This window comes from Castor canadensis, chromosome 4 (genome assembly GCF_047511655.1).
Source record: "Castor canadensis chromosome 4, mCasCan1.hap1v2, whole genome shotgun sequence".
NCBI classification, from domain to species: Eukaryota; Metazoa; Chordata; class Mammalia; order Rodentia; family Castoridae; genus Castor; species Castor canadensis.
Genome location: NC_133389.1, coordinates 109,253,728 through 109,281,082, shown reverse-complemented (window position 1 = coordinate 109,281,082; position 27,355 = coordinate 109,253,728). Strand labels below are relative to the sequence as shown.

The window sequence follows — 27,355 nt, the reverse complement described above, 5'->3', positions numbered from 1 at the left end:
GCTTCTATTTTCTTATTTTTATTTCATCCTATTGCAAAGTGGATTTAAACAGACTTTATATTTGTATATAAATATACACATACTTCTCTGTGTGTGTGTGTGTGTGTGTGTGTGTGTATAAATATACACATACTTCTGTGTGTGTGTGTGTGTGTGTGTGTGTATGTGTGTGTGTGTGTGTAACAGGAAAATAAAAGAGGAAAAAACACATCTGTATGAATAATGGTAATCAAAAAAATTATATGGAGAAAAAATATTTTTCCATAGAATATATTTTTAATTTTCTCTGGGAGGACCATGTATTTTGAAGTAAAATAAAAACCTTGAAATGTTACACAGTTTATTAAGTCCATAGAGATGTAAAAAAAAAAATCGATGTATTTCTATGGAGAGACAAGACTCTTCAACCACCTAAAAGAAAAGTTTCTCTTGGGGTAGTCATAGGAAGGACTGTTATGTAATGAACATCATCATTAATGAGCCCTCTAATAAGAAAGCAATAAACTTGAGCCATAAACACATTTTTTGCATGTCTCTTGGTGCCCATATGTTATAAGCTTCATGTCAGATGTCCAAATTACTTTCAATTAGTAGGGTTTCTTTAATCAATCCTCAGTTTTTGGTAACTGGTTCCTTGCTCAAAATGTTCATATTGTCACATGCTCTGAGATATTTTCCAAAAATATTTGTTAATCAAATCTTTCTAAAATAATTTTCCTTTCACATGATGAAACATTTCACAAACCACCATACCTTGCTGTTCTTGCTTATCCAACAACAGCAGAAGAGAATACTACAATGGTTTTACATCTACTTTAATCATCCTAATATTTTGGAATGGAAATTGAGGATCAGAAAGAACGAGAGACTCCTATGAAACCACAGTGACTTTGACACCTAAAATTGTCACATTGTCTACACTTTTCACCAAGGCTGGACCACTTCAAGTGGTGGTGTAATATAGTACAATATAATGAATATACAACTGAATTAAGGCACAGCACTATGTATACAGGGAATGAAAGGGGCCTCTTGAAATAAGCTATAGGACCAGTAACATGAGGCAAAAATTAGTCAAATTTCAGGGAAGATATTTTGTACATCTTCTCATAGGTCATCTGTTTTTTTCTACTATTACAAGGGAGACCCTTCAAATCTCCTTCACACATGTACACACACTCTTAGCCCTCCCCAATAAATCAAGATTAGTCTCCATACAGAGATGATATTCTCTAATTCTGCACCTAATCATTAATTAGCACACATATATTCCAGAGACTTTGCTAATCAATCTGTGTGTAGGAGCAGGTTATAGTAGGTTGCCATTATGGTATGTTAATGTCTTTTGTTTGTTGGTTGGTTTTAGTTTGGTTTGCTTTAAATTTTGGAGATAGGTTTTGTTATGTAGCCCAGGTTGGTTTTGAAATCACAAACACTCCAGCCTTGGCCTCCCAAAGTCTGGAATTACAGATGTGTATCATCAGTCTTAGCCTTTATCAATGTCTTTCAATTAAGGTGTAACTAACTCTTTACATGCGTCCAAGTAAGTAATCCCAAAAATTCCAGACAAAAGAATCAAAGTCCTGTGATTACAAATGAAAAAAATGAAGCAATTATGTTCATGCTGTATTTTAGGTATTTTAGAAAATAAAAGAAACATGTCACTCAATTATCCTGAGTGTCTTAATGAGAAAACAGTAGTATTACCTAGAAATTTCCAAAAGTGAAATATTTCAAAAACAATTTTTTCAAAAGGGTAGACAAGCTGTTAGATACTTTTCTTCCTGTGAACTAAACAACCAAAAATGTGCTTAAAAATCACTAATGTTGAACCTATACCTTTTAAAAACACATTACCTTAAAGCAACTGAGGCCAATAGGAAAAGGGGACCAGGAACTAGAGAAAAGGTTAGATTAAAAAGAATTAACCTAGAAGGTAACACCCACGCACAGGAAATCAATGTGAGTCAATGCCCTGTATAGCTATCCTTATCTCAACCAGCAAAACCCCTTGTTCCTTCCTATTATTGCTTATACTCTCTCTACAACAAAATTAGAGATAAGGGCAAAATAGTTTCTGCTGGGTATTGAGGGGGGGAGCGGGAGGGGGTGGAGTGGGTGGTAAGGGAGGGGGTGGGGGCAGGGGGGAGAAATAAACCAAGCCTTGTATGCACATATGAATAATAAAAGAAAAATGAAAAAAAAAAAAACACATTTACATAAGTTATGTGCAGAGAATATATATTGTAGCAGGTTTTGATTAAGTGTCTCCATGTAGCAGTGTTGAATGTAGACAAATCTGGATTTGGACCCTGCTCAACACTAGTCATTTCTTATACATGGAACAGTTTGTATAGATTATCTAACCTCAGTTTACCCACTAGCAATAATTTAAAATAATAATTACAATAGCATCCTATTAGTTACTGTAAGAATAAAATTATATACTACATATAATCATCCATATATAATAATATATAACATATATAATATATTATAATATATAAAATTGTAAAATTATAATTATGGTACATATTACATAGATTCTTATATATGAAAGAATTTGATTTCCATATTTGAAGCACTTAATAACATGTCTATTATGTCAATAATAGACATATTTAGAAACAGGCATATAATATCCATATGTAGGTAAAGCATTTAATAACATTTCTGTGATGAAAGGAATGTTCAATACACATTAGTACACTTTCTGTTACATTTATAGATTGCCAGGACCAAGAACTCATGATCTACCCTTAAAGAGCTTAAAAAGTACTAACAACTAAATCACTCTTACTGCTAATGTGTAAGTGACAGGAGCCTCATAGGAGGTAAACTGGAGTTCTGAGAGAGTCAACATTTGCTACTAGTAGCAAATATTTTTCTGTTAATTGTTGTCAGTAAGAAAACTTTTGTTAATAGTGGAAGCTTAGAGAAATAAATGAAGCTTTGTGTGTATGTATGTGTATACATATTATATATATATTATATATATACATATATATCTGGAGGAGTTCATTAATCTAGAGTAATATTGATAAAGATTCTGCTATGTAAGAGTGCATGATATTTCACTATGTATGGGAAATTTTTCAAAACATTTTGGGAAACCTATAGATAAAATCAATACAAAATTATGTATGTTTTCTCAAAAGACTCAAGAGTATCATTTTAGTTTAATGCCTTATAGAAATAAAATGCAATTTAATTTTAAACTCTTTGAGGCATTGGTTAATGATGTAGTTCAATGAACTGATTAATCAATAGAATATTTCTTTTGTAGTACTATATAAACTGACATACTCTGGCTTCATCAGGGTCTCACACTTTTGCCCAAAACTTATTCAAGCCAAAATTCTCCTGCCTTTGCCTCCTAGGTAGCTAAGATTACAGCTGTATGCTACCAGGCCCAAGTTATTCCTCTTCTTTCTGTCTTTTGGCAGTACTGAGTCAATTCCCCTTATTTTTGTTTTTTGTTCTTTGGCAAATTATTGGCAGTACTGGTTTGAACTCAGGGCCTTGCACTTGCTATGCAGGTGCTCTAACACTTGAGTCATGCCCTTCGTCTTTTTTGCTTCAATGTTTTGAGTAGGATCTCCTGTTTATGCCTGGGCTTGCCTGACCAGGAGTTTCCTGTCTATGTTTCCTGAATAGCTGAGATGACAGGTGTATGCCACCACACCCATTTTATTGATTGAAATGGGGTCTCATGAACATTTTGACTAGGCTAGCCTCAAACTGCAATCCTCCCAATCTCTGCCTCCAGAGAAATTATGATTACAGATGTAAGCCACTGTGCCTGACCTGAACTAATTTCTCCAAGTGACAGGATTAAATATTGTTTCTAACTTTGAGAAAGGTTTGGTGTTTCAGATCTATTTTCCAAGTAAGTATTTATGAACACGGAACATGATTATTTCACAGGTTTTCTTTGTCAGGCCTTACATGAATTTCCTGTGTCTGCTAAAATAAATTACAACAAACTTGGTAGCTTTGCAGAAATATATTCACTCAAATTTCAAGAGGTCAGAAGTTTAAAATTGTCAAATTCATGAATAGTAAGCTTCATTGTAAAAGCTTTCATGGTTTTAAAAGAGAAGGATAAACAGATTTTAAGATATAAACTGAAAATGAAAATAACATGTTTGTAATGTTGAAATAAAAAATAAGAATTATCTGAGGCATAGAAAAACAAAAGGGGACAGACACCTGGGTAAAGAAAAATTACAGAAGGAGGCTGCAAAATGGTGACTGGGACACAGACACAGACTACATGAGCTCTGTGAATCAAGGACCTTGCTGAGATGATGGAGACATGCTTAGCTGAGGTTAAGCACCGGGGAGAGCTGAAACTTCGACACTAGCCTGTGGAAGGATTCTCCACCCCACAATACACGGAAAGAACAGGCAGGTCACCAATCACACTGCTGCCACCAACCAGCCTGCAGGCTCACCAGGCCTCTGCACCACCAGGTGCAAAGCCACTGCCTGCCACACCACCAGGCTTCTGCACTGCAGGCCCACCTCCCAACACCCATCAGCCCATCAGGCTGCCACTCCACAGGCCCGCCGGGTCACCACCCCACCATAAATAGAGAGATAAATGAATTAATACTAAAATTGACAATATTAAAGAGGAAGTGATCCATGATATGGAAAACCTCAAAGAAAGGATGAAACAGAAATACAAAACAAAATGGAAGACCACTGTAGCAGACAAGAACAAGCAGAAGACAAAATCTTAGAACATGAAGATGAAATGATAATTAAAGGAAAAGCTGAAGAACTGTTAGTCAGACAACTCAACACCTGTGAAAAGAATATGCAAGGATTCACCAACTCCATCAAAAGACCAAACCTGAAAATCATGGGCATTGAAGAAGAAGAGGTACAAGCAAAAGGAATTTGTAGTATATTTAAAAAAATAATAACAGAAATTTTCCCAAATCTAGAGAAAACTATTCCCATTCAAGTACAGGGAGCCTCCAGGACACCAAACAGACTTGACCAAAATAGAACTACCCCACGATATATTATCATTAAAACAACAAGCACAGAGAATAGAGAAAGAATATTGAAGGCTGTAAGAGAGAAAAAACAAATAACATACAAAGGAAAACCCATCAAAATCACAGCAAATTTCACAACAGAAACCTTAAAAGCAAGAAGAGCATAGTGTGATGTCTTCTGGGCACTGAATGAAAATAACTTCAATTCTAGGATATTCTACCCAGCAAAACTATCATTCAAAATAGATGGACCAATAAAAGTCTTCCATGATAAGCAAAAGCTAAAAGAATATATGACCTCCAAGCCACCACTACAAAAGATTCTTCAAGGAATTCTGCACAAAGAAAATGAAAGCAAACACAACTATGAAAAGACAAACAGTACCAAACCACAGGAGAAGAAAAGTCAAGAAAGTAGAGAGTAACACTGATTCAGCTGCACACAATCAAACCCTTAAACAACAAAGACAACTTAATGACAGGAATCACCACATACTTATCAATAGTAACACTAAATGTTAATGGACTTAATTCCCTCATTAAAAGACACCATTTGGCAAATTGGATTAAAAAGGAAGATCCAACAATCTGCTGCCTACAGGAAACCCATCTCATCAACAGAAACAAGCACTGGTTTAGGATGAAAAGCTGGAAAAAGATTTACCAAGCCCATGGCCCTCAAAAACAAGCAGGGGTAGCGAGAGTTATCTCAGACAAAGTAAACTTCAAACTTACATTGATCAAATGAGATAAAGAAGGACACTCCATACTAATAAAAGGGGAAATAGATCAAAAGGAAATAACAATTATCAACTTATATGCACCCCAACATTAATGCACCCAATTGCATCAAACATACTCTGAAGAATATAAAAACATATATAGACTCCAACACAGTGGTAGTGGGAGACTTTAATATCACCCTATCACCAATAGATAGATCATCCAAACAAAAAATCAGTAAAGAAATTCTAGAACTAAATCACATCATAAATCAAATGGACCTAGCTGATGTCTACAAAATATTTCATCCAACTTCTGCACAATATACATTCTTCTCAGCAGCTCACAGAATCTTCTCCAAAATTGATAATATCTTATGGCACAAAGCAAGAATCAGCAAATATAAGAAAATAAAAATAATCACATGCGTTCTATCTGATCAAAATGCATTAAAACATTAAAACTAGAACTCCACAACAAAACAACAGTAGTAAACATGTAAACAATTGGAAACTGAACAACACATTGCCCAATGATCTATGGATCATTGATGAAATGAAAGAGGAAATTAAAAGTTTCCTGGAAGTTAATGAAAATGAAAACATGACCTACTAGAACCTATGAGACACAGCAAAGGCAGTCTAAAGACTAAAGTTTATAGCCATGGAGTACATATATTAAAAGGTCAGAAAGATCTCAAATCAATGACCTAATGATAAATCCAAACTCCTAGAAATAAAAGAACATTCAAATCCCAAAACAAGCATAAGGAGAGAAATAATGAAAATAAGGGCTAAAATCAATGAAATAGAAACCAAAAAAAATTACAAAGAATCAATTAAACAAAAAGCTGGTTCTCTGAAAATATAATTAAGATTGACAGACCCCTGGCAAACCTGACTAAAATAAGCAGAGAAGAAAACCCAAATCAGTAAAATCAGAAATGCAAGAGGGGAGATAACAACAAACACCATGGAAATCCAGGAAATCATCAAAGACTACCTTGAGAACCTATATTCAAAGGACTTATAGCCAGAATATACAGGGAAATTAAGAAACTAAACTCTCCCAAAATCAATGAACCAATAAAGAAATGGGCAACTGAACTAAACAGAACTTTCTTAAAAGAAGAAAATCAAATAGCCAAAAAACACAGGAAAAAATGCTTACCATCTTTATCCATAAAGGAAATGCAAATCAAAACCACACTAAGATTGCACCTGACCCCTGTTAGAATAGCATCTTTATCCATAAAGGAAATGCAAAACAAAACCACACTAAGATTGCACCTGACCCCTGTTAGAATAGCCATCATCAAAAACACCACCAACATCAGGTGTTGGGGAGGATGTGGGGAAAAAAAGTACCCTTGTACACTGTTGGTGGGAATGCAAGCTAGTGCAACCACTCTGCAAAATAATTTGGAGGCTTCTTAAAAATCTAAACATAGATCTGCCATATGATCCAGCAATCACACTCCTGGGGATATACCCAAAGGAATGCAACACAGGTTACTCCAGAGGCATCTGCACACCTATGTTTATTGCAGTGCTATTCACAATAGCCAAGTTATGGAAACAACCAAGATGACCCACTACTGACAAATGGATAAAGAAAATGTGCTATTAATACATAATGGAATTTTACTGTGCCATGAAGAAGAATGAAATCCTATCATTCGCAAGCATATGAATGGAACTAGAAAACATGATTCTGAGCGAGGTTAGCCAGGCTAAGAAGACCAAAAATCTATGTTCTCCTTCATATGTGGACTTTAGATCTAGGGCAAATACAGCAATGTTGTTGGACTTGGGTCACATGACAAGGGAGAGCACATATGGAGGTATGGTGATAGGTAGAAAACCCTTAACATGAAAGCGTTTGATGTCCCCACTCCAGAGGAACTAATACAGAAACTGCAAAGCGACAGAGGTCAACACAAGAAGGGCATCAGGAACCAGTGTAAAGATCAGTTAGAGATGAATCAACTTGGGTTGTAACACATTTGTACCTGGAAGCAATGCTAGGAATCTCTCTGTATAGCTATCCTTCACTCAACTAGCAAAAAAGCTTTGTCTTCCTTATTATGCTTATGTCTTCTCATCAACAAAATTAGAGATGAGGGCAGAACAGTTTCTGCCTGTAAGTAGGGGGAAAGAGGGAAGGCTGGAGTCAGGGGGGAGAAATGACCCAAACAATTTATGCACATGTGAATAAATGAATTAAAAAAAAAGGCTCTCGGGGGCAGGGGAGCTCTTCCTTGCTTCTTCCACCTTTTGGTGATTGCTACCATGCCTAGTTTGGGAGCCATATCCCTCCAAGATATGCCCTTATGGCCATATGCCTTCTCTCTTGAGTGTGCCAAATCTTCCTCTGACACCATTTCCCACTCATAAACATACACGTGACTACATTAAAGCAATGTGGTTTTGGCCATGTAAGGTAACACTCACAGGTGCCAGGGATTAGGATGTGAAGTTTTGAGGGGTCATTTCTTAGTGATCATATCCCACAGCTAAGCATATCCATGGAACAAAAATATCATCATCAAGGAAGATGATTTTCCTTTATGTGGTTTTCCTAAAATTTTGAAGCTATTTCTATAATAATAACTGATTCTTACCTAATTCTGAAATTCTTGTATGAATTTAACTGCTTCTCTTATTATTGTATATTTTATTGTATATATAATTATACAAAATATTGGGTTTATTATGACATTTTTATATCTCTATACAATGTTCTTTGTCCATATTCACTCCCCCACTACCCTCTTGATTGTGAAGCAATAGAGGTTCAGACACAAAAAGCAGAATTTTCAAAAAAGAAAAAAGACGCAGAAGATGAGTAGGAAGAATTCACACGATTTGCTGTTTTTGGAAGGACAAGGGGCATTAAAAATGGGAAAATAAATTGTATAAGATGAAGCAGATCCTGTCTGGGGGTTTGGCATCAGCTGGAGGGGGAAGGATATAAGGAAAGGGTATAGGAGTGTGAATATGGTGGAAGCACTAGGTACCCAAGTATGAAAATGGGAAAATGAGATCTGTTGAAACTATTCCAGGAATGAGGGGAAGGGGGATAAAAGACAATGATGGAGTGAGTGAATTCAACTATGATATATTGTAATAATTTTTGTAAAAGTCACAGTGTACCCCCAGCATAACAATAATAAAAAATTAAAAAAAAAACAAAAGATGAATGAATAGAGAAATTATAGGACAAAAAGACTTTTGATGGAGGATAAAGCAATTATAAACACAATGAGTTTGAAGCTGTATTTGTTCATTCAAGTAGAAATGTGCACATATCAGTTTGAATCAATGGGCTGAAGCCCAGGAATTGATAAGACTTTGCAATTTCCTCTTGAATGAATTTGAAAGGATTGAATTCCTAGGAAAGTAAAATATGAAGAATCAAGAATAACAATGATAGACTCTCTACATAAACACCTATTCTAAGACTTTTATAATGACAGACCAATTCCATGATAGCAGCTCTCCCCTGGAATTTACTTGAAAGGAAATGAGTTCTTGGTTTGAAGGGCTTAAGAATGGAAAGCTCATGACCCCTGAACAGATGAATCAATGTGAAGTGTTTGTCTTCTTTGAGCATTTCCCCCAAATAACGTTGTGCGTGGTCTAGAGTGTGTATTGGGGGTAAGATAATCAGCTTTTCTTAGATAAATGCTCAAGGAAAGTTAGCCCCCCCCCCGTACTCCTTAACTGATATGTTGAAATCTCATGTTAATGTGTTAGAAAAGGACCATTTGGTAGAGGGTTAGGTCAGGAGGCGTCTTCCCTCACGTGTGGGGTAACTGTCATCATAAAAGAAACTCCAGAGAGTTAACTACTCCCTTCCACCAGGTGAGCACACAGCCAAAAAATGTTCAATCTACAAATGAGAGAATAAGGTCAAGTGGATATTAAATCTGCTAACAACTTAACCTTGGAGAGCTACAAGTGATAACTTCCTGCTTTTTGTAAGCCACCCAGTTTATGTTTTTGTTGCAGCATCGCAAATAAGCTAAGAAGCCATTATATCTTAGTCACCTGGTAGGAGCATATAGACAACAAAGATAAGGAAATTCTCCCTATTAAGCACTAAAAAGATTGAAAGCCTCTTGGAAAAAAATACTATTTTTATAGAAAGTGTGATAACTCTACTTTCTTCTAGCTTGCACATATCCAACTCATTTCAACATTTAATGAATGGTGATGGCCCTTCTTTCCTCAGAGACCATTTCATTTCACTTGCAAATTTACTTTTTAAAATCCGTGGTAAGTTTTAATTCCACTGTGCAAACTCTTTTAAAAGGACCTAATTACTGTTAAAATTACTTCTAAGTAATTATAGCGCTTATAAAAATGCACACATTAAAATAAATGCGTATCTGTTGAATGAATGTATTCATTACAATCTGTGATACGTTAGAAATCATTACTAAAATAATTTAGCTTTCTCTAGGATAGGGTCTGTAATGAAAAGAGAAACCATTTGTTTACTTGAAAAATTTTAATATACCTGTCATAAGATTGGATTCTTAAGTATAAATAATCAAATATTAGAGGAGGAGGAAATATTTGTATACCTGATGATACCTTCTTCATCTTGGCAGTAAACAGGGTTTTAAAAAATGGCTAGCATAAGTTTCCTTAAAAGCTTGTTATCTTCAAAAATGGCTGTGAATCATTTTCTGCAATAAATTGTATGGAATGTTTCCATATACATTCTAGCTCTCTCCAAATGAGTGGCTCCAGGGAGAAAGAAAAACTTTACAAATGCATTTTCTAAAATGTGAGTATTTTTCCATTAATTTACATCTTTGGCTTTAAAAGAGGAAGTATAATGTATATGATGGCTGCATTTCTTTCATTTTGATTAAAGATGTGCGGCAATTCAAAGGGAAACATTCATCACTAAATTTTAAAAATTTTATACCAATACTTGATTTCAAAATATAGTGTTTATTTTATAAATATGACACTAATCTAGTCTGTACCTAATTATAAATATGTTTTATGCAAATTTTAAATAAAAATTAGTACCAATACTTGTGTAAATATAATATATGCACAATAAGACAGAATAAGTTACCAATTTTAATATTGGCTCCTTTAAGATGATTTAAATGACATTTAAAAACACTTCATTAGCCAGGCACTGATGGCTCAAGCCTGTAATCCTAGCTACTCAGGGGACAGAGATTAGGAGGATTGCAGCCCTGGCAAATAGTTTCAGGAATGCTATCTTGGAAAAACCTTCACATAAAGGGCCGGTGAGTGGCTCAAGGCGTAAGCCCTGAGTTTGAGCCCCAGAACCTCAAATAAAAAAAAAAGAGCACTTCTTTTAAAAAGAATGCTATTTCTATACCAAAAAGAGAAAGCATGAAGATAAACATTGGTTAGAATACATAAACTGCTTAAAAGTTTTTATATAAACATACATTATAAGCAAAATGACAGAGAAATATTTTCAACATGACTGACACAGGGTAATAACTAATTAATAGAGTGTTCTTTATATAGATGACAGAAGAAAAATTAATCCCTCACACTCCAGCTGAGACATGAGCAAAACTATGAAATTTGTAATATCAATTTTTAGATGCTTTAATATTTTTTAAAATCTTAAATGTATACATACTTCTAGAAATATGGTATAAGCAAGGTTAACAGTGATGCTAGAGAAAGACATATGAGTTAACAAGATATACCACACTACATTGACAAAAATAAGATATAATATACCATGAGGATTAACTACTGTGATTATAATCCTAGGGAATGTTATTGGGAATAAATGCAAGTACAGGGAATAGAAAGTGTTCAGTTAGTCTGACTTAACTTCAAACTGGCTTCACCACCACACTCACCCTTGTAAATTTTCAAGTTTCCATTAAACTCATCTTGAGTAAAATCAGAGCGATAATGTTATGTACTTCAAAGATATTCATGAGGGTCACAAAGGATAATGCTAATTGACTGTGTACCATGGTGACCCTTCCTATGTTAGTCCTTAGTTATATTAAATGGATGAAACTTTTAAAAAAGGACAATTTGTCACTCTACAGTAAAAGCCTTATAATGTCATATACTCTTTGATTTCATAAATTTATTTCCAGGCCTAACTCCAAAGAAATAAGTATGGATGCCCACCTGATTTAACTATAAAGACACCGAGTCTGCTCTATTAGAATGACAATTTGCAAGTGACACTGTGTTTTAAATGATAAGAGATCAGTTGAAGAAATTATAATATATTCATTAAAATATATTTTGTGCAGGGCAAAAAATACTCTTAGCAAAAGAATAGCTCATAGAAGAGAAACCATTTGGAAGCTTGTGAATAGAACTGGATGGAGCCAGTACCACAACTGGAGTAAGGTATAAGTAAAATGCAGAGATTTGAAAATGCTTGGATCACTCAGGCAGTGAGAAATTATTGCACATAGGTCTTGAACACAAGAAACCACAGGAGCATGAAGGAAGATCATCAAATTGGAAAACCAGCTGTGTGTGAAGCTGTGAGGAGTTTTGCATATCATGCTACAAAATTTGGAACTTACTCTTTTGGAATTAGCAACTACTGAATCTAATACAACATGAATTATGTAGTCATGGTTATCATGAATTGTTTTAAAACCATATAGATGAAAGAAGATGTAAGATGCCCTGTATATAAAGGACTGTGAAGTAGGAGGTAAGGAACATTTTCACATAAATGTTAAGATTTTGCTGACCAATCATACTTTAGAAGTTAAATGCTTACCTCGGATTTCAATTTTAGATGACTGTTTAAAAGGGAAGACAACTCCAGTTTGTAAACAAGTGATTTTGAAATGTCCGTCAAAATTCACAGAAATTAACTGATTATAGGTTCTGAGCACATGAGAGGGTTTGGGAATGAAGAAATGACAAAAAACTGTTTCCAACAATCCATGTCCTCTTTCAGAAGTATAGAAAAGATAATCCCATAATTTCTGGTAGCATACTTTATATTATTAAATTTTAAGATCTTTCTTTCACTTGTAAAACTGTACAAGTTAATCAAATTTGCCTTTGTTTTATTTCTTTGAACGTATTTAATGATCAAGAGGATGTCACTTAGTAATGAAAAGAAAGCATTTCAAGAAAAGACAGAGCAGTGGTTCATGCCTGTAATCCTAGCCACTCATGAGGTGAAGATCTGGAGGATCATGGTTGGAGGCCAACCCAGGAAACAAGTTAGTGAGACCCCTATCTCAACCAATAAAGTCTGGGCATCATCTCAGCCAAGAGGGAAGTGTACATAGGAGGAGCTCAGACCATACCAGCCCTAGCATACATGTAAGACTCCACTTAAAAAAAAAGTAACTAAAGGAAAAAGGCCTGGGGCATGGCTTACATGGTAGAGCACTTGCTTAGCAAGTGCAAGGCTGTGAGCTCAACCCCAAAAGTAGTACCAAAAAAATTAAAACATAGGAATGGAGAGTCTAATTTTGCTATTATGCTTTGAAGTAGATAATTTTTATTTATAAGGTTTCAAAAAGAGCACTGAAAAAAACGATTAAGTGTCAAATTCCATGGCAATTCTCCTCTTATTAACTTATCTTTCTGGTATTTCTGCTGCAAAAACTTCCATTGACTCAATTTCACATTTTGCTGGATATTTAAGTGTTTAAGGAAAATATTTTCTAAATCTACTGAAAAGTGAGGTTTTTCTCATGCTTCCAAGGACATAAGAACAAACTCCTGAACAAGGAGAAATGGTTAACATATACTTGTTCAACAAACATGAAGTGTTATCCTTTAGAAATAAAATTGAGTTAAAAATGATGTTAGCATTTTTATGAATGTTGTGTAAAAGCAGAAGGGAGAATTTCAATATTTCTTTAGGCTGGGGGCTACTTATAAAAATTCAAAACTAGATAACCATTAAAATAGATTCTGCTTCCATGGCAACATAAAAGTATAGCAATAAAAAAGAATGGGTAACTCTGAGAATAAAATCTTAAAATCTGTCCTTTTTAGAGCAAGCAAGCAAGACAGAAATATAAACATGTCCCTGTGTATTAATTATCTGAGAAATACTGAATTCTATCAAGAAGAAATCACAATAATAGAGTTTGATGTGATGGTTTAACATGTGTCTGTTAGAATAACTATTTTCACGTTTTAAGCTAAACATTACAAAAGGAAGTATTACATTCTTATCTTACCTTTGTCTTTAGCCACTGGAGGAGGTTTTTTTTAACCTCTAGAAGTTAAAAAAAAATAACTGAAACTATAAGTAGAAATAATGAGAAAAGAGAATAATTAATGTCAATGTACTTAATGTTTAGTATGTGCCATGCTTATTATTAGTTGTTTTATAAATTTCCTTATTCTTTAGAGAAAATTTTGAGGTAAATCTTTTTCTGTTTTATAGACAATCAAATATGAAAGGTTGAAAATATGAATTACCTTATCCATAAGTTGTTTAATCAATCCAGAGTGATCCTACAAAATGATATTCTTTTATTCTTAACTGTCTAAAATCCTATTATTTTTAATTATGAAAGTAATACATACATACAGAAAATGTGAGGTAAAAAGTGAAAATTCCTGTTCCAATTCAATTCTCATCTTCTTCCTCTGTTTAGAAGTGAGCTATATGTCAGATAGATTGCTATCCTCTTCTAACAGATTATAGAGCTTTCATATAAATAGGAAGGAATAAACATCACATGTATAAAATCCTCACAATTATTTTTCATAAAAGAGATCATTGAAAGTAAGCTACAGTACTCTGGATTTCTTTTCCCTCTTGTGAATTTTCTATGACATTACAGATGGACCTCCTTCAGGTACTTTAGTGACTATACAGTATTTGATACTCTGTTCACCAAGATTTGTTTAACCATTCCCTGTTGACGAATACATCTATGAATAAAATATTAATAAAGATATTTATGCTTATAAGTACTATAATTGATAAGTATTTGTGTTTACAAATATTGTGTTTATACTTATAAATTGTATTTATAGGTAACTAATGAGAAAGATTAGATAGATGAAAGATGGAGAGATACAGAGATAGAGAGAGGGAGAGATACAGAGATACAGAGATAGAGAGATACAGCAATAGAGAGATAGATCTGGTACTGGGGTGGGCAAGTGTTCTAACCATTTGAACCATGACCCCATACTTTTAGTTTGTTTTTCGAGTGGGTTCTCCTTCTTCTGTCCAGGCCAGCTTTAGACCACAATCCTACTCTTGCCTCTCAAAGTAGCCAGAACCATAGGCATGCATCACTGTAGCTGGCTTTTTTTTATGGTTTTTTTTGAGATAGGATCTCACTGACTTTCACCCAGGCTGGCATGACCTTTAATCCTTTACCTCTACTTCTCGAGTAGCTGGGATCATAGTTGTGAGCCACCATGCCTGGTTTAATAAACATTTAGTTGTTTCTACTGCTTGCATTATAGCAAAAAAGGCTCCATAAAATCTCATACATATATATTTGTACACATTAATGAGGATTGATGTAGACAGAAAAATATTGGTTTTAATTTCTATCTTGTCAGTAAGTGGAGATTGTAGAATACATGTATGAATGAGTTTTTATTTATTGGTTATTTTGTCATGTTCTTTATGAAACTCTACTATTGGTGTTTGCATGGTGCCAAGTGTTAGGGATGAAGACAGGCTAAAATATGGCCCCTTGTCAAAAAGGAGTTGACAGAAAATAGGATGTAGACGAATAATGCAACTGTTAACATTTATGATATAGGTGTATGACATCATTTAGGCCAATATGAATCCAAGACTTAAGGCTAACCTTGCAACAGTAATGAATCTGTGTGGATAATTAATGGGGGTGGGTACCTTCTCTCATTTTAATCTGCATTGTAATTAGAGTGAGGTCATTCATTAGTAATGCTTCTTTTTTTTTTTCCAGGTGCCCAATGAAGACTGCGTTGGAAGCTCAATGCAAATCTAATTTAAAGACCAATAAGATTTTTTTTTATTCATATGTGTATACAATGCTTGGGTCATTTCTCCTCCCTGCTCCCACCCCCTCCCTTACCACCCACCCCGCCCCCTCCACCCCCCCACCCCCTCAATACCCAGCAGAAACTATTTTGCCCTTATCTCTAATTTTGTTGAAGAGGGAGTATAAGCCATAATAGGAAGGAACAAGGGTTTTTGCTGGTTGAGATAAGGATAGCTATACAGGGAGCTGACTCACACTGATTTCCTGTGCATGTGTGTTACCTTCTAGGTTAATTCTTCTTGATCTAACCTTTTCTCTAGTTCCTGGTCCCCTTCTCCTATTGGCCTCAGTTGCTTTTAAGGTATCTGCTTTAGTTTCTCTGCGTTGAGGGCAGCAAATGCTAACTAATTTTTTAGGTGTCTTACCTATCCTTATACTTCCCTTGTGTGCTCTGGCTTTATCATGTGATCAAAGTCCAATTCCCTTGTGTTTGCCCTTGATCTAATGTCCGCATATGAGGGAGAACATACGATTTTTGGTCTTTTGGGCCAGGCTAACCTCACTCAGAATGATGTTCTCCAATTCCATCCATTCACCAGCGAATGGTAACATTTCGTTCTTCTTCATGGCTGCATAAAATTCCGTAATGCTTCTTTTGGATTCTGTATTTCATCATGGTACAGGTGATTGGGTTTTTTTTTTTTTTTTTTTGCCACATCTAGTTGAGAGGTTATGGAGGTCACTTCTAAATATCTACCCAATATCCCTGATAAGTGAACTGTGAGGAATACCCCAGTATGAGTGAGAAGCAAAATATTCAGTCTTTATTTGCACTTAGGACTGTCCAAGTAACAAAAGACATGTGAAGGATATTTAGCCTATAGGAAGACTTGCTTTTTCCTAATTAAACACCAGGCATAGCTATTACAGTTCTTTTCCTTCCCAGTTTCTTCCTGCCTTGAATGTGTATTTGGAGGTTCAGCAACACTTTTCTGACCAGCTGATGTGAAAAGTTAATTCTAAAAATTGGAGAATCCTTGGTTTGGGAGTAGAGGACTATTACCTTCATCATGAATCAAATAATAAAAAAGATTGACTCTTTTTTTAAACACTTTGTCATCGTTCTACCTACATTGTTGTTTCATTTTCTCCCATAAAGACATTTCTCTAAATGGTACAAATTAGAAATTTGGTTTTAAGTATTTTCTTGCTTGAATTGAAACTTTAGAACATTAATTAGGACTTTAATAATTATATTTTAAGTTTTATTTTAAAGGAGAAAATTCCTTTTAATGTTCTTCATTGAATCAGACAGGTCCTGTGTTACATATAGTGTCAAAACTTAACAGGGCTCATCATTTTTTCTTGTTCTACAGCATGAAAATCAACTTGGATTCCCATACAGAGTGTTGAGATTTGCTGGGTAGGATAACTTTTGCAATCTCAGTTCACTCTACCCTGAAATTTTGCCATTTACCAAGAACTCATTGCTGTAGTTTCTATAAACTTTTGTAGACACTTTGTCTACAGGAGATGAGTTTCCTCAAACTCTGCTTTGTTGCTTTAGTTCCCAGATATTCCAAATTCCTATCAAAGTGGCCACCGCAGCAGGGTTGCTCATGTCCAGTGACTCACAGACAAGCAGCCTCTACAGACAAGCAGCCTCTGCGTGGCCCACACAGAGTCACTTTTCAGTGTATAAGGCCCACAGATCCTTTTAATGTTCTCAAGAGTTTCAGATAATTAATTATACTGTCGCAAGAAACATTGTCCTAAGATTTGTAGTGAGCTTTCAGTGCTGACTCATGCACTTTAAAGTTTTATTGAAATTCAAAAACTTCTAGAAATTCTGTTATACATAAAATTTGCAAAAGAAATACAGAATAATCATCATTGGGAAATCAGTCCAGTTGCTGAAGGATTCTTTTATTTTGTTCAGTTAAAAACAGAGTAAAATATACTCTTTATTTGTTCATCAAGGTAAAATGAGATTTGCTCTAGTGTATTTGACTCTCCTTGTTAACTAAGGCTCTTTGAAATTGTCCTTTTTACTTAATTTTGCAGTGCTCTCTGATGATACTTGGACAATAAAATAGCCACATAAGTTTTGACTTGAATGCACATTCAGTTACTAAATTAAGAATTTATTGTTATGAATATATAAGCTATGGACTACATAGATAGTTTTAACAATATTCCTCCACACGAAAATAAGAAGCTGGTATAAAAAAAGAGTTTACCTGATTTCCTCCCATGCCATGACAGTTGAAAATACCCACTTTTTCATTTTCCTTGCGGCCCATGTTGTCTAAACATTGATTTGTTTCAACATTTCTTATCTAAAGGGAACACACAAAAGAGGGAGTGTAAAACAAGTCAAATAGCAATTTAAGTCATAAAATCTTTCTGGTATAACTAAATTGTAGATTGTTAACTAAATGATTCAAGAGTATAAGGAAATTCTTTCAAGAATATGTTGCTTTAAACATTAGCGTTTTTTTTTCTATGTCCATTCTTAGTCCAGAGTAAGGTTCTAAAATATGTAAATTTGAACATCATTGGTTTTGGAATTAGCATCTAAGTAAGAGGCATTCCTTGTTTGTTAGATATATCAGAGAAGAAGGAAATATCTGTGTACTATGAATTTTACTCAAAGTAATCTAAAAATGAAGGCAGTTTTCAACTTTCACCCAAATACCCAGCCCATTCTTAAACTCGTATAATACAATAAATAGACAAGGTAATAAAAGCAAATTGGTAAAATACACAAATTTTTATTTTTTTTATTGTTTCATTGCTACATATTTTATTCTGTGTATTAACAAAGATTAATTACATTGTTTATTTCTGTGAGTAATACTTGTTCATGTATCTTCTCTCATTCCTAATGCTAAATTTAATAGAAAGTGCTTAACCCTACAAAAAGCTGTTACAAAGTTAAGTGGAATTATACGTTACAAATTTCCCAAAAGCAAGATTAAATTGTCAAAGGCAGACACAAGGTTATTGCTTTATAATCAAACATTGCATTAGTCCCATAATTAACATAAAGTTAACACATATTTGAGCCAAATATTCATTTATTTTTTCAGGGAGCAGTATTGGGGGTGAAGTCTGGGTCTTGTACTTAAATAGGAAGGCAGTCTCAGCTTGATCCATTCCATCAGCTCCACATATAATTTAAAAAGTCTTCATTGAACTTAACAATGCTGAAATTACTAAATCAAACACAAATTGATATAAAAGAAGGAAGAGAAGAAGGAATCATTTTGTTAAGTGGGATGGTTTGGATCTTCTCCCTTATTCTCAATTCCAAGCAAATATTTATATTTATCCACTCTGCTTCTGAGAATTTGGCATCTCTAGTCCACATTAGGGCATGCATATTTTACTGTTCTCCCAGTAAAATTACTTGAACCTTTCTATTTAGCTATCTGTGCTTTGAGTACATATTTCTTCACATTGGTAAATGAGTAAGATTAGAAATATGTTACATGAACTTGTAGAGGACAGATGAGGTTTATATAATTCACCATTTCTCTGATCTAGAACCTCATGCCCAGGTACTGGTTGCTGGCATTGGGAAAAATGGTAGATTCTCAGGCTCCAGTGAGAAAATGAGCGTAGTGGAGAGCAATCTCAACACTTGAATCAGAGCCCAAGCCTTGTTGGAGAGAGTTGTACAGAGTGGCCAAGCCCTGTTTTACCAGGCTGAAATTTAGAGCAGAATTATAAGTGCTTTCCTAAAGAAATACGGGCAGCAACTGATTAAAAAGGACAAAAAGCATAATAAATCTAACAAGGAAAGTATTTAGTCTTTCAAAAGCAAAACCTGTGCTCATGGTATAGGGATGAAATATATTCTCAGCCTAATTTAGGTTGGTTTAGGCATTGCTGGGAACAGAGTCTATAGGCATAGAGTTCTCAGAACTGGCAGCCAGTTAATATAAAAGAGGGTAATAATCAATAGATTGTGTAGTAAACAGTCTGTGTATGCTGTACCCAGAGTAATTAAATGACATAACATACCAGTTGAATTATTTTAAAGTCTTTTATATCAGACTTCTAAACTTTTCATAAAAGCAGACTCTGTTAGCTAAATGGAAGCTACTAGTTAATAATTGAAGGGGTTGTATGATGAGTTGATCATAAGGTTTTGCATCTTTACTGGATAACAGAAATCTCAAAGTATATTCATTCTAATACATACTCTGATGATAACATTTTAAAGGGACATTTGATAGATGCACAGTATTCTGTTCTTTGAGATATCACATATAGAATTTAAGAATGTTGCCAAAATATTTTGTTCTCAGTAAAAACCTGTTATTGACAAATTTTTTATGTCTACATAATGGACAGATTTGTATCTATGAATTCATTAATTCAATCAAGAAATATAATTTAGAGTCTGTATATTTCATTTTAAGCATTATTTGGGGCTAGAATAAAATAAATAAAATTTTCCTGTTTCCACTGTGGAGTTCACATTTTAGAAGGAAATAATGCAATAAATAAAGAGATTTGTAATATGTCAGAAGACCAGGAAGTCTTATAAAAATATAAAGCACAGAGAGGATAGAGAAAATAATGAAGCAGTACTATCGAGAAGGGGCCAGAAAAGGGCACTCTAAGGACAAGACACGTAGGACATGCTAAGTGAGAGAGTACCCATATTTCCATGCGTGGAAGAGCATTTCAGGCAGGAGAGCTCCTCAGAAAATACTGAAATAATAGGCTAGCAATGTGGCCAGGAAGCAGTGAGAAAGGGGCAGGCTGGAGAGGTATCTAAGACTAAATAAAATAAAGAATTATAATCTTTTGAGCATAAGCACGGTACAGTAATAGCTTGTTCTGGCTGATATGCAGAGCAGATTGGAGGCTAACAAAACATGAAAACAGAGAAATCAGTAGGGTGCCTACTGCAGTCATGCTAGCCAGACAAAGATAGCTGCTTGGAAGAGAGGATAACAATGGGGTAAAGAGGTCAAATTTGGGATTTATGAGCTAAGAGAGAAAAAAAGCTCAAAAAATATTCAGAGTTTAGCCCCAAGCACATAGGCAAATAATATTTCCATTTACTGAGAAAAATATTCTGAGTTCTGCTATATTAATACCTGTCTGTGTGGCTTTTCCACCTAAAAATCAGTTTGGCAGATCTGAAGCCCTTGCTCACAATATATTTCTCTTAGTATCTTGAAAATGTTACTGAATTTACTTCCAGCATAAAGAGCTGTGTTGAAAAGTCTGATGCTAATCTGTTTTTGTTCCTTTTATTTTATATATAGGTATGTATGTACCTGAATGCCAAAACGATGTTTCCTCAAAGTCTAATAGTTTTTACCACAATATATCTTGATATTGTTTATTAATGATTACTTTTCCTTTCCTTAATCTATGTTCAATTGTATTTTCAGGGAAGTTTCCTTGAATTATACTTATTAATAACCATTTTATCTCATTACTTTGATTTTCCTATTTAGGAAACATTTTTAAATTTTATTTATTTATTTATTTTTTATTATTGCACTGCTTGGGAGTACATTGTAGCACTTACAAAGGTTTTACAATGCATCAAATATACTTAGGCAAGTGCTCTACAGCTTAATCTGAGCCACATTTCCAGCCCATTTTTGCTCTGCTATTTTGGGGATATGGTCTCACTTTTTGCCCAAGCCAGCCTGGATCATAACCCTTCTATTTTATGCTTCTCGCCATAACACATGACACCATACCATCTTTTTTCTACTGAGATGGGGTCTTGCAAACTTTTTTGCCTGGTTTTGTCTGGAACCATGATTCTCTTGATCTCAGCCTTCCAAGTAGCTTGGATTACAGGTAGGAGCAATTGGCACCTGGCTTGTATGTCACTATTGAATAGATAATTTTTTTTTTTCAGTACTGGGGCTTAAACTCAGGACCTACACCTTGAGCCACTTCATCAGCGCTTTTTGTATTAGGTAATTTCTAGAAAAACTAGAGTTTTTCTAAATTTGATTAGTATTGTACTTTCTATTATTTACACTATTTATTTTAGCTTCTGTTGAGTAATTAGGTTACATTTTTCCTCTATTTTATAAGCATAAACTTATGGTGTGGTAGCATTATTTGTATAGGTATTCTACTCATACTACCTATAATCTTAAAATTCATTCTTTTGCATTATTATTTTTCTTATTTTCTTTTGCTCTTTTGCATAAAACCAGTTTTTCTAATATTTTAAGTGAGGATATTTGATCAGGGGACCATTTCTAGCTTTACATTTATAGAATTGCCTTTTCTGTACTTTTATGAAATGTAAAAAAAAAAAAACCCTTTTTTGAGATCTCCTGGCTCTATTTACTTCTCTGCTTTATCTCCAAACTTTTCATTTCCTTTGCCCTTTTTGTCCCTTTACTCTCAATGGGCTTTATTCTTTGACATTTCTTCTAAAAAAGGAGCTTCAACTAGGGAGGGCCAAGAATTCACAAGTTCCAGGGTATTTAGACCCTGCAGAAGTTAAAGGGATTTTTCACCTGCCTGCAAAATAACTTTCCCAGTTTCAACTACTATTGTTAAATTAGCTGGAATAATTTCTCATGAGCAACTACTGGAAACTTGGGTGTTATTTCATTTCTGCTAGACTTCTCATTGCTTCACCCATTCCTTTGGCAGAGATTATAGAATCATATGGGTTATGACCACGCCAGATTCTATTTTGGAGTTTATGAGAGTACCTTGACACAGAGTTTGTTGTCAAAGTTCCCACCAGGTTTTATTGGTATGGCTATCCTAGTGTTCATTCTGTTTTGATGGGGGGATTAAAAAAGATTCAACCCTATGTCACTGCTGATATCATTTATTCAGAATTCCAAAATACGCTAATTTTCATGAAAAGTATCCTGCCCTGCTTTTGGTATGCACTAACTAGTCCACACTCAATGTGATTTGGTAGTTTCTGCACATGTCATATTACTCGTCCCTTGGAATACAGCTGATTTGAAGATGACATCATATAGGAACTCAAGTAAAGTTCTTCTAGATGAACATAGAAGCTGGGAGGACAGCAGCAGACAGGAGTGAGTTGTTTAGAAAACTCGCTAGGATGAGGTTAGAGCCTTCACCAGTGTCTGAAGAATCTAAACTCTGGAACTCACAAGTATTTCAACTCAACTAGCCGAAGCTCCTCTTAGAAAAAGAGGGAGAAGTTACCACACTGCCACCACCATAGCCCAGTTATAATAACTAGCAATTACCTTAGCTGCCTGTGCCAACCTATTGCTCCCAATCTTGGGTAGTTTTTTTCATCACCGTGAGCAAATATCTCAGCAAAACAACTTTAGGGAAGAAAGATGTATTTTATCTCACAGTTTCAGAAGTTTCAGTTTATCGTACAGGGATGGCATGGTGGAACAGAGAGGCTCACTTCATGGTGGTCAAGAAAAATGCCTGCACTACCAAACCTTCTCCATTTTCCCTTTTTATTCCAACTGGGCTCCAAGCCCATGTAATGGTATCAGCCACATTCGAACTGAGTTCTCCCCCCTTAGTTAATCCTCTCTCAAAACACTCTCAGGCACATCAAGTTGACAATCAAAATTTACCGTTTTACCCCCATTTTATCAATGAAGACATCAAGATACAGAGTTAAGTAATTTGCATAAATAATGAACAGCTATTATAGTGAGTTTGAGAATTGCCAGTCCTGACTTCCAGACTGACAAGCAGTATTTGTGAGGAAGAAGTTTTGGAAAGAAGTGGGAATGGAGTTGTAGCTGAACAAAGGAACCAGACACATGAAAGCAGCCTAGTACCAGACCTAAGAAACCAAGTCATGAAGACTAGCAGAATACCTTCAAACTGAGAGCCAGAGTTTGGAATGAGGTCATGTAAAAGACCTTCCAACTATAGACACAGTGACCTGAGACATAAGCAGGTGGGGGAAGACAGAGTATCAGGAAACAGGAGTATTAATTAACATTTAAAAAAAATAGGAGGTACACCTCACCTAGGACATCTGAATGATTGTTGTCACCAGTCCCATGAAATCTAGATTTTTGTTAGTCAGGCCAGGTTAACGCACGTCAGACTGTTCTCAAGTCAGTGAGCCCTACACTATAAGTATCTTATTACATTGTCTTTAAAGTATAAAAATGGGCTTTAGTGTTTTATGACAATGCACACAGTAAGCAAATTTTAATACATATCATCATGAGAATAGCTTATAGAAAAGTTCAAAACACGCATCTCATATTTTGAGATGCAAAGAATAATCAGGTTTAGGATGGTCTTGTACAATTTTAAAATCAGAAATCTTTCTAAAAATAGTTTTGGACTACAGTCAAATATACACTCCCAAAGAATATTGTTCAAGCAAAAAAATTCTGATCTTGTCACTGGTACCATATTACCTGAAAACACCAATTGCTTGGTCATGCCAGAATTTAAATCTAGGCAACCAACCACTGAAAAACTTTATGCATTACAAATTCCTTACAGAGTCTGTTCTATGACCTATATCACAATAACCAGAGCACTCTGGCAGTTCTGAGTTCTGGAAAGTTCTTTTCACTCATTCTTTCTGTTACAATACAGCTTTCAATGTGTGGCATAAAGCCAAGATAGTTTTAACTTTAATTGGTTGTCTGCTTTGAGATTCTTTGTTTAAACATATTCTTTTATTGCTTGGAAACAATTTGTAATTATGTAAACTTGAGGGTATTTTTCCCACTAGTGTTTTGATTTTGGAAATCAGCAAACCTTTTCCTAAATGTTTCTTCTTTTCTTCAGCAGCATCATTGGTAATGTTCCGCACCATTTATATAATTTGTCCATTAGCTTTTGCGCCCTCTGCTGGATTCTAAAAGCAAGCAGCAAAGTGAACTCCAATTCTAAGAAAGGTATATACTCCCCACCCCACCACCAAAAATTTATATGCAAATCCATTCTAAAGAACAGACCATATAAATTTACATGAGCAATTTTAAAACTTTAATTACTTGAACACATATTTTCTTTCAATTGCACATCATGTAATATTATTACTTTCAGCATGTGAACCTCACTTAGTTTCTTTTTACCTTGTAAAGAAGGAAATAGGTACATTTGTAGTAAATTCTACAATTTAAAGTTCTTTCTCCCTAATATTATTGATCTGGTAGGTATGAATTGGAGTATATTATTTATTTATAGATTTGTGAATAAATCAAAAGAATGAGTGCAAAATCTATGTATGTAACAGATTCAAGCTTACAAGGGTGTAGAATGCCCTGGATTACTATTTATGGTACTTAACCGCTCATGTTATATGAAACATTAATCTCCTTCCACAAAAGGAACAAAGAAAATGAACAATTTCCTTTCTTTTGGTAGGTAATAATAGTAACAACAAAAATCTTTAGAGAATTCAGTAAATGCCAAACTAATTGAGATTGTTGTAGTTGTTTGTGTCAAAACATGCTTAGGTAATAAAACTAGAATTAATTCCAGTCTAATTAGCAGAAAAATGAAGTAAAGAATATTTTTTCAGGCAATAAAATAGCTTTCAATTTTTCATGAGTAAGTTACCTAGCCCAGCATTCTTCAAGATTAACATTTGATGAAGAATGACATTTTCTTGCCTATAGATGTGCATACTCAACTACTTTGGGATGGAAATTAGTTACTGGGTCTCCAAATGGTTTAGAAATGAAATAATGGACAGAGGGAATGACCACATTTGTGTAAGTGACCTTTTTACTGGTTATCGTATTAAAGGGTGAAGAACACTATGAATCTATAAATAAATCTGATTACTAAGGAGAATAAACCTTTAAGCATTTTAGCTTCTGCATTTGTGAGTAACTGATTTTACCCTTAATCGCTGCAGCCTGTCAGCCTTATAAACATCTATTTTTAGTTATTTACATTTTCTCTTCAAAAATATTTAGGAAATATAATACCATAGGTACTAGGACATGAGTAAGTTGCTATGGTTAAAGGCTGTGAGAAGAAAAGGAAGTGCTGAGGTCAAGAACACTATGCAAAGTGCACAGACTAATGACAAAACATCTTCAGGCAGGATGCAAATGCAAATTTTAAGTACCAAGAATTAAGTCACTTGGCTCCAGAAATCCTCTTCTCCTTCATTTTGCCCTCTGATATCCCCTTGTTGCAAATAGCTCACAATATTTTTTTTTCAGAATTCTACTCTTGCATAGCACTAAAACTTGGGCCAGGACATTCTATTATAGAATGTCATTTTTCAATCTTGTACTTGAATTAGTCTTTATATTTTTGAGATCAGGACTTGGCATGTTAAATCTACATGAGCTAAAGGGCTAGTTAAGAGAGAATTTAATGCTGCTAGAGCTCAACTGCCTGATTCCATTATGATCTGCTTACTGAGTCTAAAAGGCACATGCTTCATTAAGTTACTTAAAGGTTTTAGTTCAAAGCAGTTGCATAGCTTTTAAGTTCCCATTAGAAAATGCATGTCATTCATAAGCTGGGTGAAACAGTATTTCAATTATCTGAACAAGATGTAAACATATAAGATATTAAGATATAACTCTCCGATATCAATAACTTTACTGATGATTATTTTGTTGGTGATAGATGATAATAGGGAAATTGAATACCATTTTTTCCTCTACACTTTCCAGTAGAGCACTGAAAGTTATAAAGAAAAATTGATAGAAAAATGTTTTTATTTACAAATATACAGAATATTAATTACATGGACCTTTGAAAAACAGTGAAGTTTACAGACTGTACAAATGATATCCTGATGATTTTGCTGTAACTTATGAGAGAAGTACATGAAAGAAAGAAATAATTTGTTATTTTGGTGACAAGTGTCTTGGACGGCTTAGAGAGAAAGTGCCTTCATATATATAGAAATACAGCTTTTTACATTCTTCCAAAAATGATTAATAACAAAGAATAAGAAAGAAAAGGTCTTAAATAAATGATTGGCTTTTGTTAACAGTTTAATACTAACTTATTATCATGACATCCATAATATATATACATATTTATATACAAATACATACACACACACACACACACACACACACAAGGCTACACAAAATTGAATTGAAAAGTAGTGTTTGTCAAATTTGCCCTTCAGTTTCCATGGAAACAGATGCTGGCTGAAGTTTCCTTAAAGCCTGGTTTTAAAGAAGAAAACTACAGTATGTTAATATTCCAGAAAGCTCAAAACTTAATATATCTCATGGATTTTAAAATTTATTGGATTTTTGAAGCAACAGTTCCTAACTGCCATATGGTTCATGTAAGTCACCTCTAATTTCTACTGGTGTTCATTATCTTGGTTATCCCTTGCCATCCCCTCCCTACTTTACTGAAATGGCTTAAGAATAAAGGTCTTTATTTAATTTTGCATCCTCAGCACATAGCACAGGATTCAGTCAAGCTGGTATAAAGTAAAAGCATTTTGAATGAATAAAATGATCTATTTTCTCCTTGTAGTTATAACAAAAGAGTTAGCTTTAGTGTTTGACCAACAGGTATTTGAATCCTCTGTGACCCACAGGCCAACCACCTAAACTTTCTACATATCAGTTTCTTCACTAATTGATGGACAATAATAAAATCCAAGACACAGAGTTGTCATTTTTAATAACATAATCCATTAAAGCACCCAGAAACTTCTTTTAACATAAAAAATCAGTATATGGAA

General features: G+C 34.5%; 1 protein-coding gene across 3 annotated transcripts in view; it reads right to left on the bottom strand.

The window, feature by feature from the left end:
• Positions 1–27,355, bottom strand: part of Galnt13 (polypeptide N-acetylgalactosaminyltransferase 13) — a 522,920-nt gene that overhangs the window by 25,244 nt on the left and 470,321 nt on the right. For all 3 annotated transcript variants that reach the window (XM_074070810.1, XM_074070809.1, XM_074070811.1), the window contains one exon: positions 17,934–18,032. In XM_074070810.1, the coding sequence (XP_073926911.1) occupies positions 17,934–18,032 (99 nt within the window). The remainder of the gene's footprint in view (positions 1–17,933; positions 18,033–27,355) is intronic.